General features: G+C 50.1%; 1 protein-coding gene across 1 annotated transcript; it reads left to right on the top strand.

Annotated features, from left to right (window-relative positions):
- The first annotated feature begins 1,637 nt into the window (after positions 1 to 1,637).
- Positions 1,638 to 16,078, top strand: LOC113407336 (zinc finger protein 271-like). Its single transcript, XM_026655739.2, has 3 exons — positions 1,638 to 2,494; positions 14,119 to 15,264; positions 15,430 to 16,078. The coding sequence occupies exons 1-3, from the start codon at positions 1,638 to 1,640 to the stop codon at positions 15,917 to 15,919; spliced, it is 2,493 nt and encodes an 830-aa protein (XP_026511524.1). The 3' UTR covers positions 15,920 to 16,078.
- Positions 16,079 to 17,421: the final 1,343 nt, after the last annotated feature.

Genomic DNA, 17,421 nt, shown 5'->3' with positions numbered 1-17,421 from the left:
AAATAAACCAAGCCGGGCTCGCCCTGCCAGCTCCCCCACCCGCCTCGCCCTGTCTCCCCGCCGCTGCACAGGCAGCCTGGGCGGACAGCTGCCTGTGCAGAGTGTGTGTGTGTGCACGGGCTGTGCGCTGGGGTCCTCGGCAAGGGGAGGCCCCTGTGCGCACCGGCCGGGAGAGCAGCGGCGGCTGCGGCGCGCAAGTCTCCGGGCCCGCGGGGAGCCAGCGGGGCGCGGCAGCACCGAGGGAGGTGAGCCTGGGCCGGCCACGCCCGGCACGCTGCGGGGCTGGAGCGGGCAGGGTCCTGCCGTAGGAAGGCGAGAAGAGGGAGGTCCCCCTTCCGAGCTGCCATGGGGGGCGCAGTGCCCCCCTACACATGCCAGCTGAGAGACTGGCAACCCCCTCTGGGCAGCCCCCTGCCCTGCTGCTCAGCGGTGCCTGCGGCAGCAGCCCTGCCATGCCCCTGAAGCCGGAGAGCAGGCAAGCAGCATGCCTCTGCTCCGTCAGTCCTTCCCTGGGTGCCAGTGCGCTCCTTCCCTGCAGGCCTGACCCCAGGCTGTCCCCCTCATGTGAAACACGACAGGCAGCCTGCTCCGGAGCCTAGCTCCTTCTGGCCAGACAGACCAGAGCCAGCCCGTTAAGCGGGTGGCTGTTAGCTCATCAACACAAGGGAAGTCTCCCCCATGCTTGCTTTCTCTGCACTGAGCTTCCAGCCTGTGTTAGACTCTTCCTAGGGAACTATGCTAAATGGGATTTTTCCTAGAAAGCTGCTGAAGCTTTTGGAAAAGTCACGGTAGGTAGGTGGAACCTACCACACTATAGTAGGCACTGACCGGACAACAGAGGAGTAGGAGGAGGAGGCTGCTGTGGGTTAGGGGAACTCAATTTCTTGCAGGGATCGGCACTACCATGTTGCGCGACAGCCACTTGACAAAATTACCGTACTTAGTGATGGACATTGGGGGGGGTTATGTCATTCAGTCATGCAACATTTTTTGAAAAATTACCTCGGACTTCAAAATTTATGGAGGATGGGGTCATGTCTACACTGGGCACAGTGGCCAGCAATCAGTGCAGAAGCAGAGATGAAAAGCCCTAGTGTAGACAAGGAAACCTGTGATTTGCCTGGGCAAGTTCAGTTTCTGCAAATCATGGTTTTCATTCTCTACGCTAGGGGTTTGCACTGGTGCGGCTACTCTGATTACTGGCCACTGATGGCTGAAATCAGGGCTGGCTAATCCCTGCATAGACAAGGGGTAGGGCTCAGAGGCCGCTAAGGGATGCTGGAGTAGGGTGACCAGATAGCAACTGTGAAAAAAAGGGGGGGGGGGGGGGGGGGGAGAGTAATAGGCGCCTATATAAGAAAAAGTCCCAAAAAACTAGACTGTCCCTTTAAAAACAGGACATCTGGTCACCCTATGCTGGAGGGGAGACCTATGAAAGGAATGCCGAGCTCTACGTTTGTTGTAAAGGGGACTTGTATCTCCTGTTTGCGTCTCTTTGGTTTCAGACCTTGGAGGTGCTGGGAGTCATGGACTGTGAGCACACAGCAGTTCCACAAGTCACCATTCATGGCAGGAGTGCAGCTGTGCCTTAACCTGGCAAAGGAAAAGGGTAGGATCGGACAGATCAGGGATTGCCCATGAGTGGAGGGCCTTGGAGACCAGAGCCCATCAGCAAGCAGGGTGAGGACAGCATGATGGTGGACAGTCCTGCAGAATGCGGCCAGGGCAGGGCAGAGTTTGGCAGAGTCTTTGCTGGTTTTGTGCCCACAGACCTGGCAGCAGTGGCAGAAATCAGCAAGTTTGCGCCTGTACTGAGAGACCGCAAGCCCATGGCAGCTGCTGGTGCCACTACTCTGATCTGTGGGGACTGTGGCAAGAGCTTTGCCAGGAAGTCGGACTTCAAAGTGCACCAGCGGATCCATACGGGCGAGAGGCCCTACAAGTGCTCCTACTGCAGCAAGGGCTTCTACCAGGCCTCCATGGTGCGGCGGCACGAGCGCACACACACTGGCGAGAAGCCCTACCGCTGCTCTGTATGCGATAAGTCCTTCGCCCGCTCTACCTCATTGCTGATCCACCAGAACACGCACACCGGCGACCGGCCATATGAGTGTCCCTTCTGCGAGAAGACCTTCTCTGACCCCTCCACCCTGCTCCAGCATCGCAAGATGCACATGGGCCTCAAGCCCTTCCATTGCGGCATCTGCAACAAGTCCTTCAGCCAGTCATCCAGCTTCACCTTCCACCAGGCTACTCACACCAACGACCGCCCCTTTGTCTGCTCCGAGTGCGGCAAGGCCTTCATCCGCTCCACTGCCCTGCTCAAGCACCGGCAGACCCACGTCCAGAAGGCCTTTCGCTGTGGGGAGTGCGGCAAGGTTTTCCCCAAGCTCTCAGGCCTTCGCTCCCACCAGCGGATGCATGCCCAAGGCCACCGGATAGAGATGGAGTTGAGGGAGGAGGAGCGGAGCCGCTGGGACGTTCCCACGCTGAGGTTCCAAGGCCATGACCCTCTACCCCAGGACTGTCCCCTCCCTAACTTGGCTGTGCAGCCGGAATCCAGTTGACCCTAGGACTGTACGTTCAACCCTGCCCAGTTTCACATAGCTGCAGTTGGGTATTGGAGATATTGCCAATGAAAATGTTATGTATGCAGGTCCAAATTCCTCTCCATCCCATACAGGACCTGCTGGTATTCCACTTTCTAGTACCTATCCTTCACAACAGACCAGAATTCTCCTCCATATCACATAGACTGGCCACCTCGCTTCCTATCATACCTCTCACCTGTCCCACCTTTCAGAGCTGAATCCCTCTCTATCCTGCTGCAGTTACCTCACTTTCTCAGCCTATGACCTCATCCAGTCTAATAAGCTAGGTGAGTCATGCTGGGCCAGAACTTCAATGGGAGACCTCCAGGGAAAGCACAGGTAAGGGAGGAAGAGGATTTTGGTGATTTCATCTGGCATTTTTCCCTCTAAGTCAGTACTGAACTAACTAACCTTGGTATTAGGGGCACTGAGCCTCCAACCTAGTGTGGTCGTTAAAGGCTCCAAGGCACTTTTTGCAACAGTAGAAATGTTATCAACGATGTCCTGGCCAAATTCCAGGTTAATTACCCTTCTCATTGAAAACTCCCCCTTAGTTTCACTAGATCTAGTATTCTTCACTTCACCTCCTGAACTGCTGTGCTGTACCCCAGAAGTGGCTGCATTTCACTGCTAGGCAAAGGTATTTCTATGTGTCATTTGTAAAGCATTTGGAATCGGGCTGCGGAGCTCCATTTAGAGTGATGAGGGATAGATTTCCCCCCCATTGCACCTCACCCTCCTCGTTCCCTCTCAGGCTCCCTCCTACTCCCCCCAACCATGAGTCCCTACACCCACCCCTCTCTAAATCTGAGTGAGGAACTCTAACTTGGTGCATGTTGTCGCAGCACCGAAACCTGAGTGGCACTGACTCCACGGTGCCAGATCACAATGCCGCTCACTCAGATTTGACCCAGACATAGTGGTTTTCAACCATTTTTCTGGGGACCCAGTTGAAGAAAATTGTTGGTACCCATGAACCAACAAAGCTGGGGATGATGGGTTTGGGGTGTGGGAAGGGCTCAGGGCTGGGGCAGAAGGTTGGGGTGCACGGTGGAGCCGAGAATGAGGGGTTCAGGGTGTGGAAGGGAGCTCTGGGCTGGGACGGGGTTGGGATGCAGGAGGGGGTCGGGGCTCTGGGCTGGGGGTGCAAGCTCTGGGGTGGAGCCGGGAATGAGGGGCTTGGGGTGCAGGAAGGGGTTCCAGGTTTGGGGGGGCTCAGGGCTGGGGCAGGGGATTGGGGCATGGACTTACCTCTAGTGGCTCCCAGTCAGCGGTGCAGCCAGGGTGCAGAGGCAGGCTTCCCACATGTCCTGGCACCACAGACTGTGCTGCGCTCCGGAAGTGGCCAGCAGCAGGTCCGGCTCCGAGGTGTGCAAGTGGCTTCACTTGACTCTCACTCGCAGGCACAGCCCCACCCCCACTCCAGTGCGGAGCCAGTGCTCGGGGCAGGGGCAGCGCATGGAGCCCTGTGGCCCCCCTGCCTAGAAGTTGGACCCACTGCTGGCCGCTTCTGGGGCACAGCGCGCTGTCGAAACAGGTAGGAACTAGCCTGCCTTAGCTGGGCAGCACCACCAGCAGGCCTTTTAATGGCCCGCTTGGCGGTGCTGACCAGAGTGACCCAGTGCTAGGTCGTGACCCGAAGTTTGAAAAACGCTGCCCTATCATGATGGAAGGATGGCTGGGCCAACTGTGAATGAGTGGCATTATGGCCTGGTACATGGGGTCGCAGCACCACTCAGAGTTGGCCTGGCCAAAAAGTGGTTGGGCGATGGCCCAGGTGGTTCCCCAGCACAGTAGCCAATGTTTGGAATCTTTCTGGGAGAACGGCCCAATAATAAAAAGTAAGATTATTACTGTATCTCTCATCCATTCCCCTTTTAAGGTGGCAAAATTTGCAGATGATACAAAATTACTAAAGATAGTTAAGACCCAGGCAGACTGTGAAGAGCTACAAAAGGATCTCTCAAAACTGGGTGACTGGGCAACAAAATGTCAGATGAAATTTAATGTTGATAAATGCAAAGTAATGCACATTGGAAAGCATAATCCCAACTATACATATAAAATGATGGGGTCTAAATTAGCTGTTGCCACTCAAGAAAGAGATCTTGGAGTCATTGTGGATAGTTCTCTGAAAACATCCTCTCAATGTGCAGCAGCAGTCAAAAAAGCGAACAGAATGCTGGGAATAATTAAGAAAGGGATAGAAAATAGGACAGAAAATATCATATTGCCTCTATATAAATCCATGGTATGCCCACATGTTGAATACTGTGTGCGGATGTGGTCGCCCCATCTCAAAAAAGATACATTGGAATTGGAAAAGGTTCAGAAAAGGGTAACAAAAATGATTAGGGGTATGGAACGGCTTCCGTATGAGGAGAGATGAATAAGACTGGGACTTTTCAGCTTGGAAAAGAGACGGCTAAGGGGAGATATGATTGAGGTCTATAAAATCATGACTGGTGTAGAGAAAGTAGATAAGGAAGTGTTTACTACTTCTCATAACACAAGAACTAGGGGTCACCAAATGAAATTAATAGGCAGCAGGTTTAAAACAAAGGAAGCATTTCTTCACACAACCCACAGTCAACCTGTGGAACTCCTTGCCAGAGGATGTTGTGAAGGCCAAGACCATAACAGCGTTCAAAAAAGAACTAGATAAATTCATGGAGGATAGGTCCATCAATAGCTGTTAGCCAGGATGGGCAGGAATGGTGTCCCTAGCCTCTGTTTGCCAGAAGCTGGGAATGAGCGATAGGGGATGGATCACTTGATGATTACCTGTTCTGTTCATTCCCTCTAGGGCACCTGGCACTGGCCACTGTCGGAAGACAGGATACTGGGCTAGATGGACCTTTGGTCTGACCTAGTAGGGCCATTCTTATGTTCCATCCCAGACAGATCTGTTGTTACCTCATTGGAAGCCTGATTCTAAAGTGTTACGTTCATCCAGGCAGGGAACAGAAACATGCCATGAGCCCTATTTCAGAAAAAGCTGTCAAGATGTTTTTCCCCTCCATCAACGTTTTGACCAAAAAAATTCAGAAAATTTCAACCAACCTTTAAAATGACTGATCAGGAATTGCCTGCCCAGCTCTGCCATCTGTCTCTCAGTATGGACTCTGCTCTCTGTCCATCTCTCACAGATCATTGGGAGGAGGAAGGTAAATAGAGGAGAGGGGATGTGCAGAAAGGGCAGGTTAGGTATAAAAGAAAGGAGTGATGTTTTATTGAACCAAGAGTGGTGATGGTATCGGAACTCCAACTTCCCCTTTTCCCCCTCTGGGATGGGAGGAGCTACATACAATGCAACTTCAATGCCTAGAGAGGGAAGTTGGGTGTGAGGAGGTGAAAAGAGACCTGAATCAGAGGGTGGGTTGGGAAGCTTGAGCCCCGAGTCTTTGATCGCTGCCTATGCTACAGAATGTGAAAACATTTGCTATAGGGGAGTCCTGCGATAACTAGGTCATTTGTTTCCCCACAAAGCAATTTTCCTGTAACTTCTCCATAAGCGGAGGGTCACTGTCACCAGAATTCCAGTTTGCACACTGGAATGCATGGGAACAAAGCAGGACTTTCATTCTACTTACAACACAAGGGGTGGCTTGCAATATGCCAATTTCTTGTGAGCAACTGTCGCTATATTACTGAAATCTGCTTCTCTCTGGTGTAATGGGATAAGCAAGGGGGCAACACTTGCCTGTGAGGAGGTGGAGCAGTTCCAGGCTTTTCACTTTAACATAGTACCAGCCCTTTTCTTTTCAGCTTAGCTCTAAAGAAATCAAGCACCAACTTCTAGCCCTGCTCTTATCAGCCCCATGGGCTCTGGGCTCCCCTTATGCCTGCTGAGGACCAGCTCCCCACTCTCCCAAGTGTTTGAAGCATTGGATGTAGACAATGGCAGGAGCATTTCAATCCAGCGGAGACCGTCCTCTTGTTACCACTCAGAGCCCATTCAACCTGCAGCCCTGCCAATCTCATTCGGCCCACACAGCACCCTCTCACCCAATGCTAGGAGTCTTCTGGGCAGTGATAGCCAGTCTCTGGTGCCACCTGGACCCCTCCAGTTTGTTGTAAAGGGTCCTTCTAGATCAGCATAATGATGAATTCCTGCTATTTCTCTGGAAACCGTTTGTCCAAGTGCTCCCAATTCAAGTTTCATTCTTCTTTGAAACCAGAAGAAATCTCCCATCCTGAAAAATGTTCAGCCTGGGAGTCCAGGATGATGCCCATATTATCATGTGCTCTTTGTATTTTGCACCTGGTTTTTCCTTTTCTTCTTCCGGGGGGAAAGGGGGGCAGAGAGAAAAGAGTTGAACACAGACTGTAATTTACTGAAACCCAATGGAAGAGAGGGGTGTCTCCTCATCAAATCCCCCTCCTCTCTTTCAGCAAGAAGAGGTGGCTCAGATAAAGCAGCTTGACTGATATGGGGGAGAGAGAAATATTACCTGGTAATTGTTTTTCTGCATCTCATCAGTACCCCCCGGTTGGAACTGAGCAAGTGATAGGGAGGAACAGTAATATATTAGTTCAAAGATGATCTATTGAGGCTGCAGAATTTAGAGGGTGTGAAATATCCAAACAGAGATGTGGTAGATCAAAGGCTAAGCAGCAGCAAAATGGGATCCATTATAGACCCCCTTGTGGGATTTCTCAGACTCCAAACTGCTAGAGGTGTGCTGGGAGTGACAAGGAAGGGAAATCAGCCTATACATTTCATCCTCTTCTAGTCCTGCTGCCAGGGTCTCTGGCCTGGCAGTGATTGCCTCCCACTATAGTCTTACTGGCAGGAAGGTGGGGGCATGGAATAGGCTGTGGGCTGACAAGTAGCCACAGCTGACCTCTGCATGATCACTACCATTGCTTGGGCCTGATCATGTTATCAGCAACTTTGGAAGAGTCCATATTTATTTTAATAAACAATTACATGGGAACAGAAAACTTCCTGAGGATGCTGCTATCGAGAACCTAAGCACTGCGGAGCAGGCAAGTAGCTAAGACACTGCCACCTCATTGTGATGAAATGAAATCTCTGTTACTAATCCTGTCTCTTCTCTAGCCAGAATAAAACATTCAATTTGTGATTAAAAAACCCTTCTGTGTCTATCTAAACTTCAACTGTCCTGCCAGCTGAACTGAGTAACATGAAGGTGTGGTGCTAGACCTGGGGTGGGGTGCAGCTACTGAGGCCCTTCTGCTTCCCTGGGTGCTGGAATTCAAACCCCAGCGCAGAGGGGACTTTAGTTCCAGATTTTGATTGGCAGGGCAATGGAACCTTGTGGGTCCTGATGCCTGTGGTTCTCTATGAACATGCAGTTACAGGGACATGTATATACGGTAGTGTGCTTTCTGACAGACATGGCCTACAGGTAGGTGCACAGTATGCGATATGTGCGTAAGGGCATGCTGGAGGTATGTGCACAAGTGTATATAGTGAAGTTTAATGGCCTGTAATATACAGGAGGTCTGACTAGAGCAGGGGTGGGCAAACTTTTTGGCCCTAGAGCCACATCTGGGTGGGGAAATTGCATGCAGGGCCATGAATGTAGGGCTGGGGTGTGGGTAGGGTGACCAGATGGGATAAAGAAAATATCGGGACACATGGGGAAGGAAGGGGGTCCTGCCGGCGGAGCAAAAAAAAAAAGGGGGGGCCGCCGAGCAGAGCAGGGGGGGGAAAAAAAAGCGGAGTCCTGCCGGCAGAGCAAGGGAGAGAAAAAAAAGCGGAGTCCTGCCGGCAGAGCAAGGGAGAGAAAAAAAAGCGGAGTCCCGCCGACGGAACAAAACAAAAACAGGAGTGCGAAATATCGGGACAAATTGCATCCCGACCAAACATCGGTCGGGACATGGGACGAACGCCTAAAAATCGGGACAGTCCCGATTTTATCAGGGCACCTGGTCACCCTAGGTGCGGGAGAGAGAGCAGAGTGTGGGAGGGGGTGCGGTGTGCAGGAAGGGGCTCAGGCAGGGGGTTGGAGTGCAGGGGGGTGCAGAGTGTGGGAGGGGGCTTAGGGCAGGGGGTTGGGATGCAGGAGGGGTGCGGCAGGGGGTTGGGTGAAGGAGGGGTTCGGGGGGCAGGCTCCGGCCCAGCACCGCTTACCTGGAGCGGCTCCGGGGTGGCAGCAGGGCTAAGGTAGGCTCCCTACCTGCCCTGTCCCTGCGCTGCTCCCGGAAGCAGCCGGCACCACGTCCCTGCGGCCCCTGGGGGAGAGGGGGAGCAGAGGGCTCCATGCGCTGCCCTTACCTGCGGGTACCTCCCTTGAAGCTCCCATTGGCCGCGGTTCCCCCTTCCTGGCCAAGGGGAGCTGCGGGGAGGGGGGGGCAGTGCCTGCAGGTGAGGGCAGCATGCGGAGCCCTCTGCCCCCTCGCCCTCCCAGGGGCCACAGGGACGTGTTGCCAGCCGCTTCCGGGAGCAGTGCGGGATCCGTGGCGCCACTGGGGTGGCAATCCCATGGGCCAGATCCAAAGCCCTGATGGGCCGAATCCGGCCCACGGGCCGTAGTTTGCCCACCCCTGGACTAGAGGATGTAATGGTCCCTTCTGGCCTTAAATGTCTGTGAATTTATGAATTCATTTATTGAGTGCAGGTAGGTGCTATGTACAATAGGAAGGGGCTAGTGCAGATGTGTGCGCATGTATATAGAGAGCAGGGTTTGATTGAATTCTTGCCCTATTTTTTTGACTATCAATGGGACAAAATTAAAAATATGCAGAACTTCAGCATCACTATTGCAGACAGACAAAAGCAAGTAGTTAAAATAAAAACACCTCTCCTAACTATGTCAGGTTGTCCCTCTCTGACCAACACCCAGGTCTCATACCCCCTCAAAGTCATGCCTCCTGATCCCCCTTCCTATCCAAACCCAGGCTCCCCCAAATTCCCCATACAAGGTGCAAGGACTATTTCCCTGTACTCCCATATCCAGATCCAAAAATGGACTTCATAACATATTCCTCCATAACTAGACCTCCATCCCTGAATAATCCTCTCTCTCATATCCTCTGTAGCCCTCTCTGGCAGCATAAACCCCTCTCCATCTGATTCCCCTTCCCCAAGGTACATTTCCCTAAAAGATTATTTTAGCATGACTCGTGCAACAATTGTGTGATTTATGAATCAGAAATAGCATTTTGTTGTGGAACTGTCAAAGCAGGCATTGCAAATGCTGAAGCTAATCTCAGAGAATAATAAAATATTAGACAAGTCTTTCAAGTACTGTGGCTGAATTTTAAAAGAAAACTAGTTAATTTCATGCCAACACAATTAGTTTTGCAAGCTAAGGTAATGATAAAGACTATCACATCTCATGCTCCAGGACAGAAATTAATTGCTTGTGGGGGTCAGGAAGGAACTTTTCCCTATACCTGGTAAAAAAAAAAAAATAAAAAAAAATTTTTAAAAGGAGAAATGGATTTTTGAGGAAAAGGAACATTTTCATGAAAATTCTTTGTAAATTTTGAACAGACTGAACTGAAACAAAAATTTTGTTTTGGTTTTGAATTGAAATAGCTAAAAACCAAACCTGAAATGCTGATTTTGAGTTCAAACAAACTAAATTAAGTTTTTATTTTGATTTATTGAAAACTTAAAAACAGTAAAAAAAATTGTGTCAAAACTGAAAAACAGTTGGTTTTGTTAGAAAATTGTTATTGAAACACTGTTCTTTGATGAGCCTGAGTTCACCCCTTTCTCTGTCCCACGTGGAGAATTGCACAGTTGGCTAGCTGCATTGTAACAGGCAGGGTGACCAGATAGCAAGTGTGAAAAATCGGGACAGGGGATGGGAGGTAATAGGTACCTATATAAGACAAAGCCCCGAATATCAGAACTGTCCCTATAAAATTGGGACATCTGGTCACCCTATAAGAGGGGTTTCTCATCCCTCTGGAGCTTCAGTTAATTGTCCCTGCTGGATGCAGAACGCAGACTAGCCTCCATGGACCAAGTTGTGATAGAGCATGGCAAACCCTGTCTTTCTGCGGTTCTAAATCTGGCAGTCCTTTTCTATATTTTAATATAGGATAGGTGGCAGGCTGTCCAGTTTGGAGACTGAAGCCTCTGTTAATCAAGAGAACAGATACAGCACAGGCTGCTGCAGTGTAAATTTCCCTTACAATATCCAAGCCACTGTCTCAAACTCTCCCCTGAAGGGACTGCCTCTAGGAGTCACAGGAGAGTTCCGTCTCCCTGGCCCATTCAGTCTGCCCAAAAGCATGCAAATTAGCATTGATTGTGATGGTGGGCTTCAGAGTGGACACCTGTTCTGGCCATTAGAAACTGGCCTGAAACTATTAACTCATTTCTCAAAGGCCATCAGATGAGAAATACTTTCCAATCAATAGCAAAATGGGCCATTGAACCTGTGGTTTGGGGACAAAAGCAAGCAGATCAAATTCAATCCCATGAGCAGCTATCCAGTACTCCTGACAGCCCTCTTTAAAGAGTTCAAATACACCAGAAATAAAAATTTCAAGGTAAGCATTTTTAGGTGAGGGAGTGGAGGGGAACTTGGACTGTTCTACAGGTCAGCTTCAAGAGACCAAAATGTATCTGCTTCTGCTAACCCTAAGGGAAGAAGTTGCAGTTGAAGAATCTCTCCTCCCTAGTATGAATGGGGATGGGGTGGTCTGTTTAAAAAAAAGAGGACAGGTGTTTTGGAAGCACAAGATTCCAGAGCATTTAAACAAAGAAATAAAGGTTAAAACTATTTAATTCCTAGTGAGAGGAGGAAAATCACTGCTGCAGAAGTCGGAGAACTGAGCAGTGTGCGTGATCTGAGTCAGTAAGAGGCAGGAGAGGGAGAACAGAAGATGACTGCAGGAAGGTTCAGACACTGAAAGACAGACACACACCAGGATTTTGGGGCTGGAGTGATTGGTTTACACTGTGACTAAGCAACAATCAACTGGGGGACATACAAATATCTGAAAGGTGTAAATATTAGGGAGGAATTGAAATTAATTAGCATAATAAACTAGGGTGTAATGAAGAGCGATAGGATGGAGTCAATATAGGAACACATAGGATGAATATCAGGAAAAACTTTCAGACAGGGAGCTCTATCAGCCTATGGGTTAATTTCCTAGTGGAAGCCACCTTTCAATTCACAGTGGACAAAACCAGCATAGTAACTATACTGTAGGGCAAGGGAGGTGATTTACCTGGCTCAGAGTCCATTTCCATCACTAGAATGTGAGGAGTGAACTGGAAGAATGGCTCAGTCAGGCAGTCAGACAGGGCAGCCCTGCTGTATTTCCCAGGCTGCTCTCTGTGATGCAGGCAGGAAGGTTGTATGTATTCACAGGCCCCACCTCCTGAGGCTCTGCAGCTGCTAGACTGGACACAAAAGGGTGAGACAGACACTGGCACATTTGCCACTGCTGCTTTGCACCAAACTCCCTGCCTTTCCTCGTTCCTAACCTGGAGCAGATGATCCCACGGGGGCAGCTGCCTGGGACACACCTGTACTCAAATACCAGGGTGAGTCATTGCAGCTAGATCTGGGATTAATGGGAAAGGGGGAGAGGCAGGCCAGAAATCAATAGGGAAAGAGAAATGGGAGGGGGAGCTTTATGAAAAATATCTCAGAGGGCACAGACTGGAGGCAGCTGGGCTCTCAAGGCCTGACGTCTGGTACTTGCTGCAGTCAGACCTAGTTTCCTCCAGACAGTCCATGCATTGAGTTTGGGACCAAATCTGTTTTTTCAAGCTGCTGAGGATCAGGAGCGAGAGGTCACCCTCACCCTGTGGGCAGCTTTAGATTTCTACAGAAGTCTCTATGCTTGTGTCTCCCTGTGACATACACCTGGGGAGAGTCAGTGACTTGGACAGACTGTGCTACCCCTCAGGCCAGTTTTTCCTCAGGTACCAACAGGAACTTGTTCAAAACAAGAGCTCCCTGTGTTCCACAAATGCCTGCAAGTCCTGGAGATTGAAGCAGCTCAAGGTAAGATTGCTGGAGTTGCAGCCAATCTCCTGTAAATTATCCCAGGAAGCTCTGGGAATACTGCAAAATTAGATTCAGGAGAAAGAAATGAGGGGGAGCAATTTTTTGTTTGCAATTGCTGTCTGTGACCAGGACTCCCTAGTGTCAGCATCCCTGGGTTGTTTATATGCTTGAGAACTAATTTTCTGCATTGGCCACTGTCAGTGGAGAGTAGCATTCCTTTGCTATTCCTCTACGGTTAGGTGTACTTTTGCCACCCTTAGAACTGACTGCTGGTTTGGGTTGGCCAAACCATGTCTGTATTGCCATCCACTAGCGTTAGAGGTATAACGTCTTGCACTTTGACACACTTCACATTAACTCTGTGCGGGCCATTATACACAGCGCTCTGAAGGCTGAATCAAACAACTGCTAAGTGCAGAGCCCTAAACCTGCCCACAAATCACATGCACAGTCCAGTAAAAAAAACTGTGAGCCCCATCACAGCATAGATCTTTGAGTGGCTGAGCTGTTCAGCGCCCCGTTTTGCTCCACCACGGGCGGCAGGTGTACAGTCTTCATCCAGGGAGTTATTCCATTACGGATCTTGTCTCCAGCTATAGGCACTGTACATTCAAGAACTTTAAAGTGGTGAACAAACCCTCAGGATGGCGTCAGGCAGGTGACTTAATTAGCCTATTTTGTGGTCATTTTTTTTACATGCATCTTGCAATAAAGCAAGAGAAGAGAAAGTGTTATTGTTTCAGGGAAGAACTGAGAGCTCCTGATGTTCTGAAAGTCAGTTCTCTGATTTCTTGCCCTCTTCCTATTTTTATTTCTATAGCAAAACTTTGAATTGACAGGCTTCCCTTGTCAGTATCATGTCCTCAAAGTATTTGAGATTCTCCATAAAAGAGAGAGAGACTGGTTTGATTCCCAGAACTTTCCTGAGTCAGACCTTCTGTCAGAGAAATTAACTTTTGTTCCTTACCCTGCATTCTAGATGTCTTAGCTCCCTGGTAATCAAGAGAAACAGCAGTTTGATATCCAGCACCATAGTGCATCAGGGCCTCCATAATTAAGAGCATCTGTTTGCTTCCTGGTGCTCCTATGTTTAGAAAGCAGAAAAATAGATAAGTTGTTTTAAAAACACAGAAGAGAGGCAATGGTTTTAATAGAAAAGATAGAAATTAAAACAGTACCATGAGTTAGAACAAAGGTTAGAACCAATGACCTTTACATAGGTGAGCTTTAAGAATAAACTAAAATTAGTAACGAGGGAAAGGATTAAAAAAATATTACCAGCTAACAAGATACGTATCCCAGATCACCTCTAAAATGCTGTTTGTTTGTTTGTTTCTCTCTCTGTTATCGTAGCCAGTCTTGTCTTTTCCCTGTTCTTTGAGGAAGGAATGAGCCACCCCTCTTTGTACAGCGCCTGGCACAGTAAGCCCCTAGCTCAACTGGGACCTTTGGGTGTCAATGTAATAATGATCCCTAGCTGCTTTCTGTTCCTCACAAATGTCCCCAGCCCCTGTTCATTCATCTCTTGTTCTAAAATACAGGTCACTTACCCTGAGGTCAGCTTCAGGCTGAAGGATCCTGGAAGCAGATATTCAGAAGCAGAAGTGGAAAATGGCAAGCATAGAATGCTCTGAGAGACTGGACCAGGAATACCCAAGCAGCAGTTTGGCTCAGGGATCCTATGGGGACAGAAAGAGGACCACAAACACATGGTGTGAAAATGATGAAGGCAATGAGGAGGAGGAAGCTAAGGAAAGCGACAGTGATCATTTTGGGAACGGCATGCAGAAGGACCAAGATCCAGTGTCCAGCAGCTCCATGCCGAGGGACAGCATGGCAAAGGACCTTCTGTGTGAGGAAGACGAGGTCTTTTATGAGACCTTCACCCTTATCAATGCCAACGGTGTGGCCAAGAAGTTGAACATGATGGTCAGTCTTCGCACCAAGAGTGATGAGGGCGATGAGGAAAGCAGCAAGGAGACAGTGTGTCACAAGTGGCATAGCCGGCCAGTGAGGAAGCCTGCTGTTCTTCGGCGCAGCCCACAAGGCATAAATCACTTTGGCAAGGTGCTGCCAAGCTCAACCGAGTACGTGGACACTGTGGTTACCCTGGACAGTGATTTAGACGACCCAGCCAGGGACAGCCTGCCGTGCAATGGCATGGAAAGCATCAAGAGCTACATGACCAGGAAAGTAGAGGGTGAGGTGTTCCCAGGAAATCCAAGTATGGACTTCAGCAAGCCAGGGGGGAGCAAAGAGCTTCCCCTGAAAAGCAAGAGAGGGGTGAAGTGGCTGAACCCGAAAGCTGCCAACAAGCCAGCCGAGATAGCGGGCAGTGTTGGGGCCCTGAAAGCAGCCACGGTGAGGAGGGTCAGGATTGGGACGCAGCAGGTGGGCAGCAGCGAGGTGGAGGAGCGGCCTTACAAATGCATGCAGTGTGGACGGGCCTTTAAGAAATCAAGCAACCTCCTGAGCCACATTGACACGCACAGTGGGGCCAAGCCGTACGCCTGCGAGCTGTGCGGCAAGGCCTACTCACACCAGGGCACCCTCCAGCAGCACAAGCGGTTGCACACAGGCGAGCGCCCCTACAAGTGCCCGTTCTGCATCAAGGCCTACACCTGGTCCTCGGACTACCGCAAACACATCCGCACGCACACCGGCGAGAAGCCCTACAAGTGCCTGGACTGCGAGAAGGCCTTTGTGCGCTCCTCGGACCTGCGCAAGCATCAGCGCAACATGCACAGCAACGACAAGCCTTTCCCCTGCCAGGAGTGCGGCAAGACCTTCAACAAGCCACTCTCGCTACTGCGCCACCAACGCACCCACCTGGGTGAGAAGCCTTTCCACTGTCCTGACTGCGGCAAGGAGTTTGCCGTGGCCAGCCGCATGGTGGAGCACCAGCGCATCCACACGGGCGAGCGTCCCTTCTCCTGTGCCATCTGCGGCAAGTCTTTCACCAAGTCCTCCAACCTCTTCGAGCACCAGACGTTGCACACTGGTGAGCGCCCCTTCAAGTGCTCTGAATGTGGCATGGCCTTCGCCCAGTCCTCACGCCTCATCCGCCACCAGCGCATCCACACCGGCGAGCGGCCCTTCGCCTGTGCCGAGTGCGGGCAGGCCTTCGCCCGCTCCTCCACCCTCAAGAGGCACCAGCAGATCCATAGTGGGGAAAAGGCCTACCTGTGCTCAGACTGCGGCAAGGCCTTCCGCCATGCCTCGCAGCTTACCCAGCACATGCGGGTGCATACGGGGGAACGGCCCTACCAGTGCGCCCAGTGTGGCAAGGCCTTCACTCAGTCCACCCACCTCATCCGCCACCAGGCCAAGCATGGTGCCAGCAATGGGGAGCCGTTCTCCTCTTCCGATGAGTAAGTCCCTCCCTGGTGGGGCAGCTGGACACCAGGCACTCAAGACACCTGTCTTCTGAGGGGCCAAATACAACAGACCTGGGCTTCATCAGGTTGAGCAAATATGAGAGAGGGTTTGTATGCAATATGGAGCAGGCACCACTCTCTGACCAAGTTGCTTGTTGACTAGAGGAGGAGATCTGCAAGTACTCGTCTTCATAAATGCACACCAAAGGACCCAACCAGAGCCCACCTGTGACAGGGGATACAGATGAGGAGAGAGATTATGTAGAATACACCCACCTTGTCATCTGTCCAGGCACCAAGTTCAGCTGTTTACCAAGATCTTCCTGCTGGACAAAAGTTCAAGAGCACATCGCAAACTGACTGACATTCCATAGCTGTTGCTCCTTCATGGGCCCTCATGCCAATTCCTGCTGCCCCTTCAAGTGTAGTTCTACTCTGAAAAGGGACTAGGTAAGAAAATGGCAGATCTGCTCCCAGTACGTGTGTTCAGAGTTGCATCTGACACAACACTGCTTTTTACTCCTGTTTGCCCTGCAGAGCCAGATCAGCTAACGGAGTGTGAGCTGAAGTCTATTCCTGCTTGTGTGTCCTTAACAGAATGGTTAATGAGGAGCTGGTCTACATGTAGAAAACATACTGGTTTCACTAAATAGATTTAAAAATACACTTTTGGTAAAAGTGAGGCAAGTCTGCATGTAGACAAGACATACGTTCCATGCAGTTCCTGTGAAACACCTTGGAAGGAAACAGGATGCAATAGGGATCACTTAGGGCATGGCTTATGTGTAGAGTCTGTTACTGGTGATGATGCAGAAGGAAAAAGCCCTTCTTGACTCTCAGAGTCCAGGTTGTGTGTGCAGGTCTGTCAGCTACAAAATACATCTTATTACTTGTAAGTTGCGCACAAATCACCCACAGAATGTAAATATGGAACCCACCAATGTCATTTTAAGAGATCCCCTTGTCAGAGCAGAACTGCACTTTGAGGTATTATAATCTCCATAATGAGGATGCCCCAGTGGCCAGCCTATCGACAAAAAGCTTTCCTGAAGTACCTCTCATATGATACCATGAAAAACAAAACGAACATGATACCATGAAAACTCCAAACAAATATATGTACTGTGGGATACTTACAAATGAAGGCACTGACATCATTCCCTTCTTACTGGCCTGTTAGAAAAAGGATGAACATACTTTTTAAATGGGGTTGTGCTGGCCGTGGCTGGCTGAATTATTGACACTGTACACAGTGACTTTCCAATAGGTGCAGAGACACTGGGTGGCAAATGCACAACTGATCAGTTTCTGGCTCATCTTGGGTCTGATCCTGCACCGCTGTAACCAATGGGTATTTTTGCCAGTGGGAGCAGGAGCAACCCCCCACTGCTCAATTCTGCATGTGAGGTATTCATAGCTCCAGCTAGCTCTGCTTTATAACATCTGTCTGTCCTCGAGACTCTTTCCACCAAGAGGCATCCTGATTTAGCAAAATTAGCT

This window comes from Terrapene carolina, unplaced genomic scaffold (genome assembly GCF_002925995.2).
Source record: "Terrapene carolina triunguis isolate 2854851 unplaced genomic scaffold, T_m_triunguis-2.0 Scaffold211, whole genome shotgun sequence".
Taxonomy (NCBI): domain Eukaryota; kingdom Metazoa; phylum Chordata; order Testudines; family Emydidae; genus Terrapene; species Terrapene triunguis.
Note: the sequence above shows the minus strand (reverse complement) of the source record. Positions and strands in the feature narration are given on the sequence as shown.

What these genes read in the sequence shown, in the direction of transcription:
- LOC113407336 (XM_026655739.2), top strand. Translation starts at nt 1,638, where the DNA reads ATGAGTGGAGGGCCTTGGAGACCAGAGCCCATCAGCAAGCAGGGTGAG. An exon ending in TGGGACGTTCCCACGCTGAG is followed by an intron (nt 2,495 to 14,118) that starts GTTCCAAGGCCA and finishes TTCAGGCTGAAG; the next exon opens with GATCCTGGAAGCAGATATTC. An exon ending in TTTGTGCGCTCCTCGGACCT is followed by an intron (nt 15,265 to 15,429) that starts GCGCAAGCATCA and finishes TGCCGTGGCCAG; the next exon opens with CCGCATGGTGGAGCACCAGC.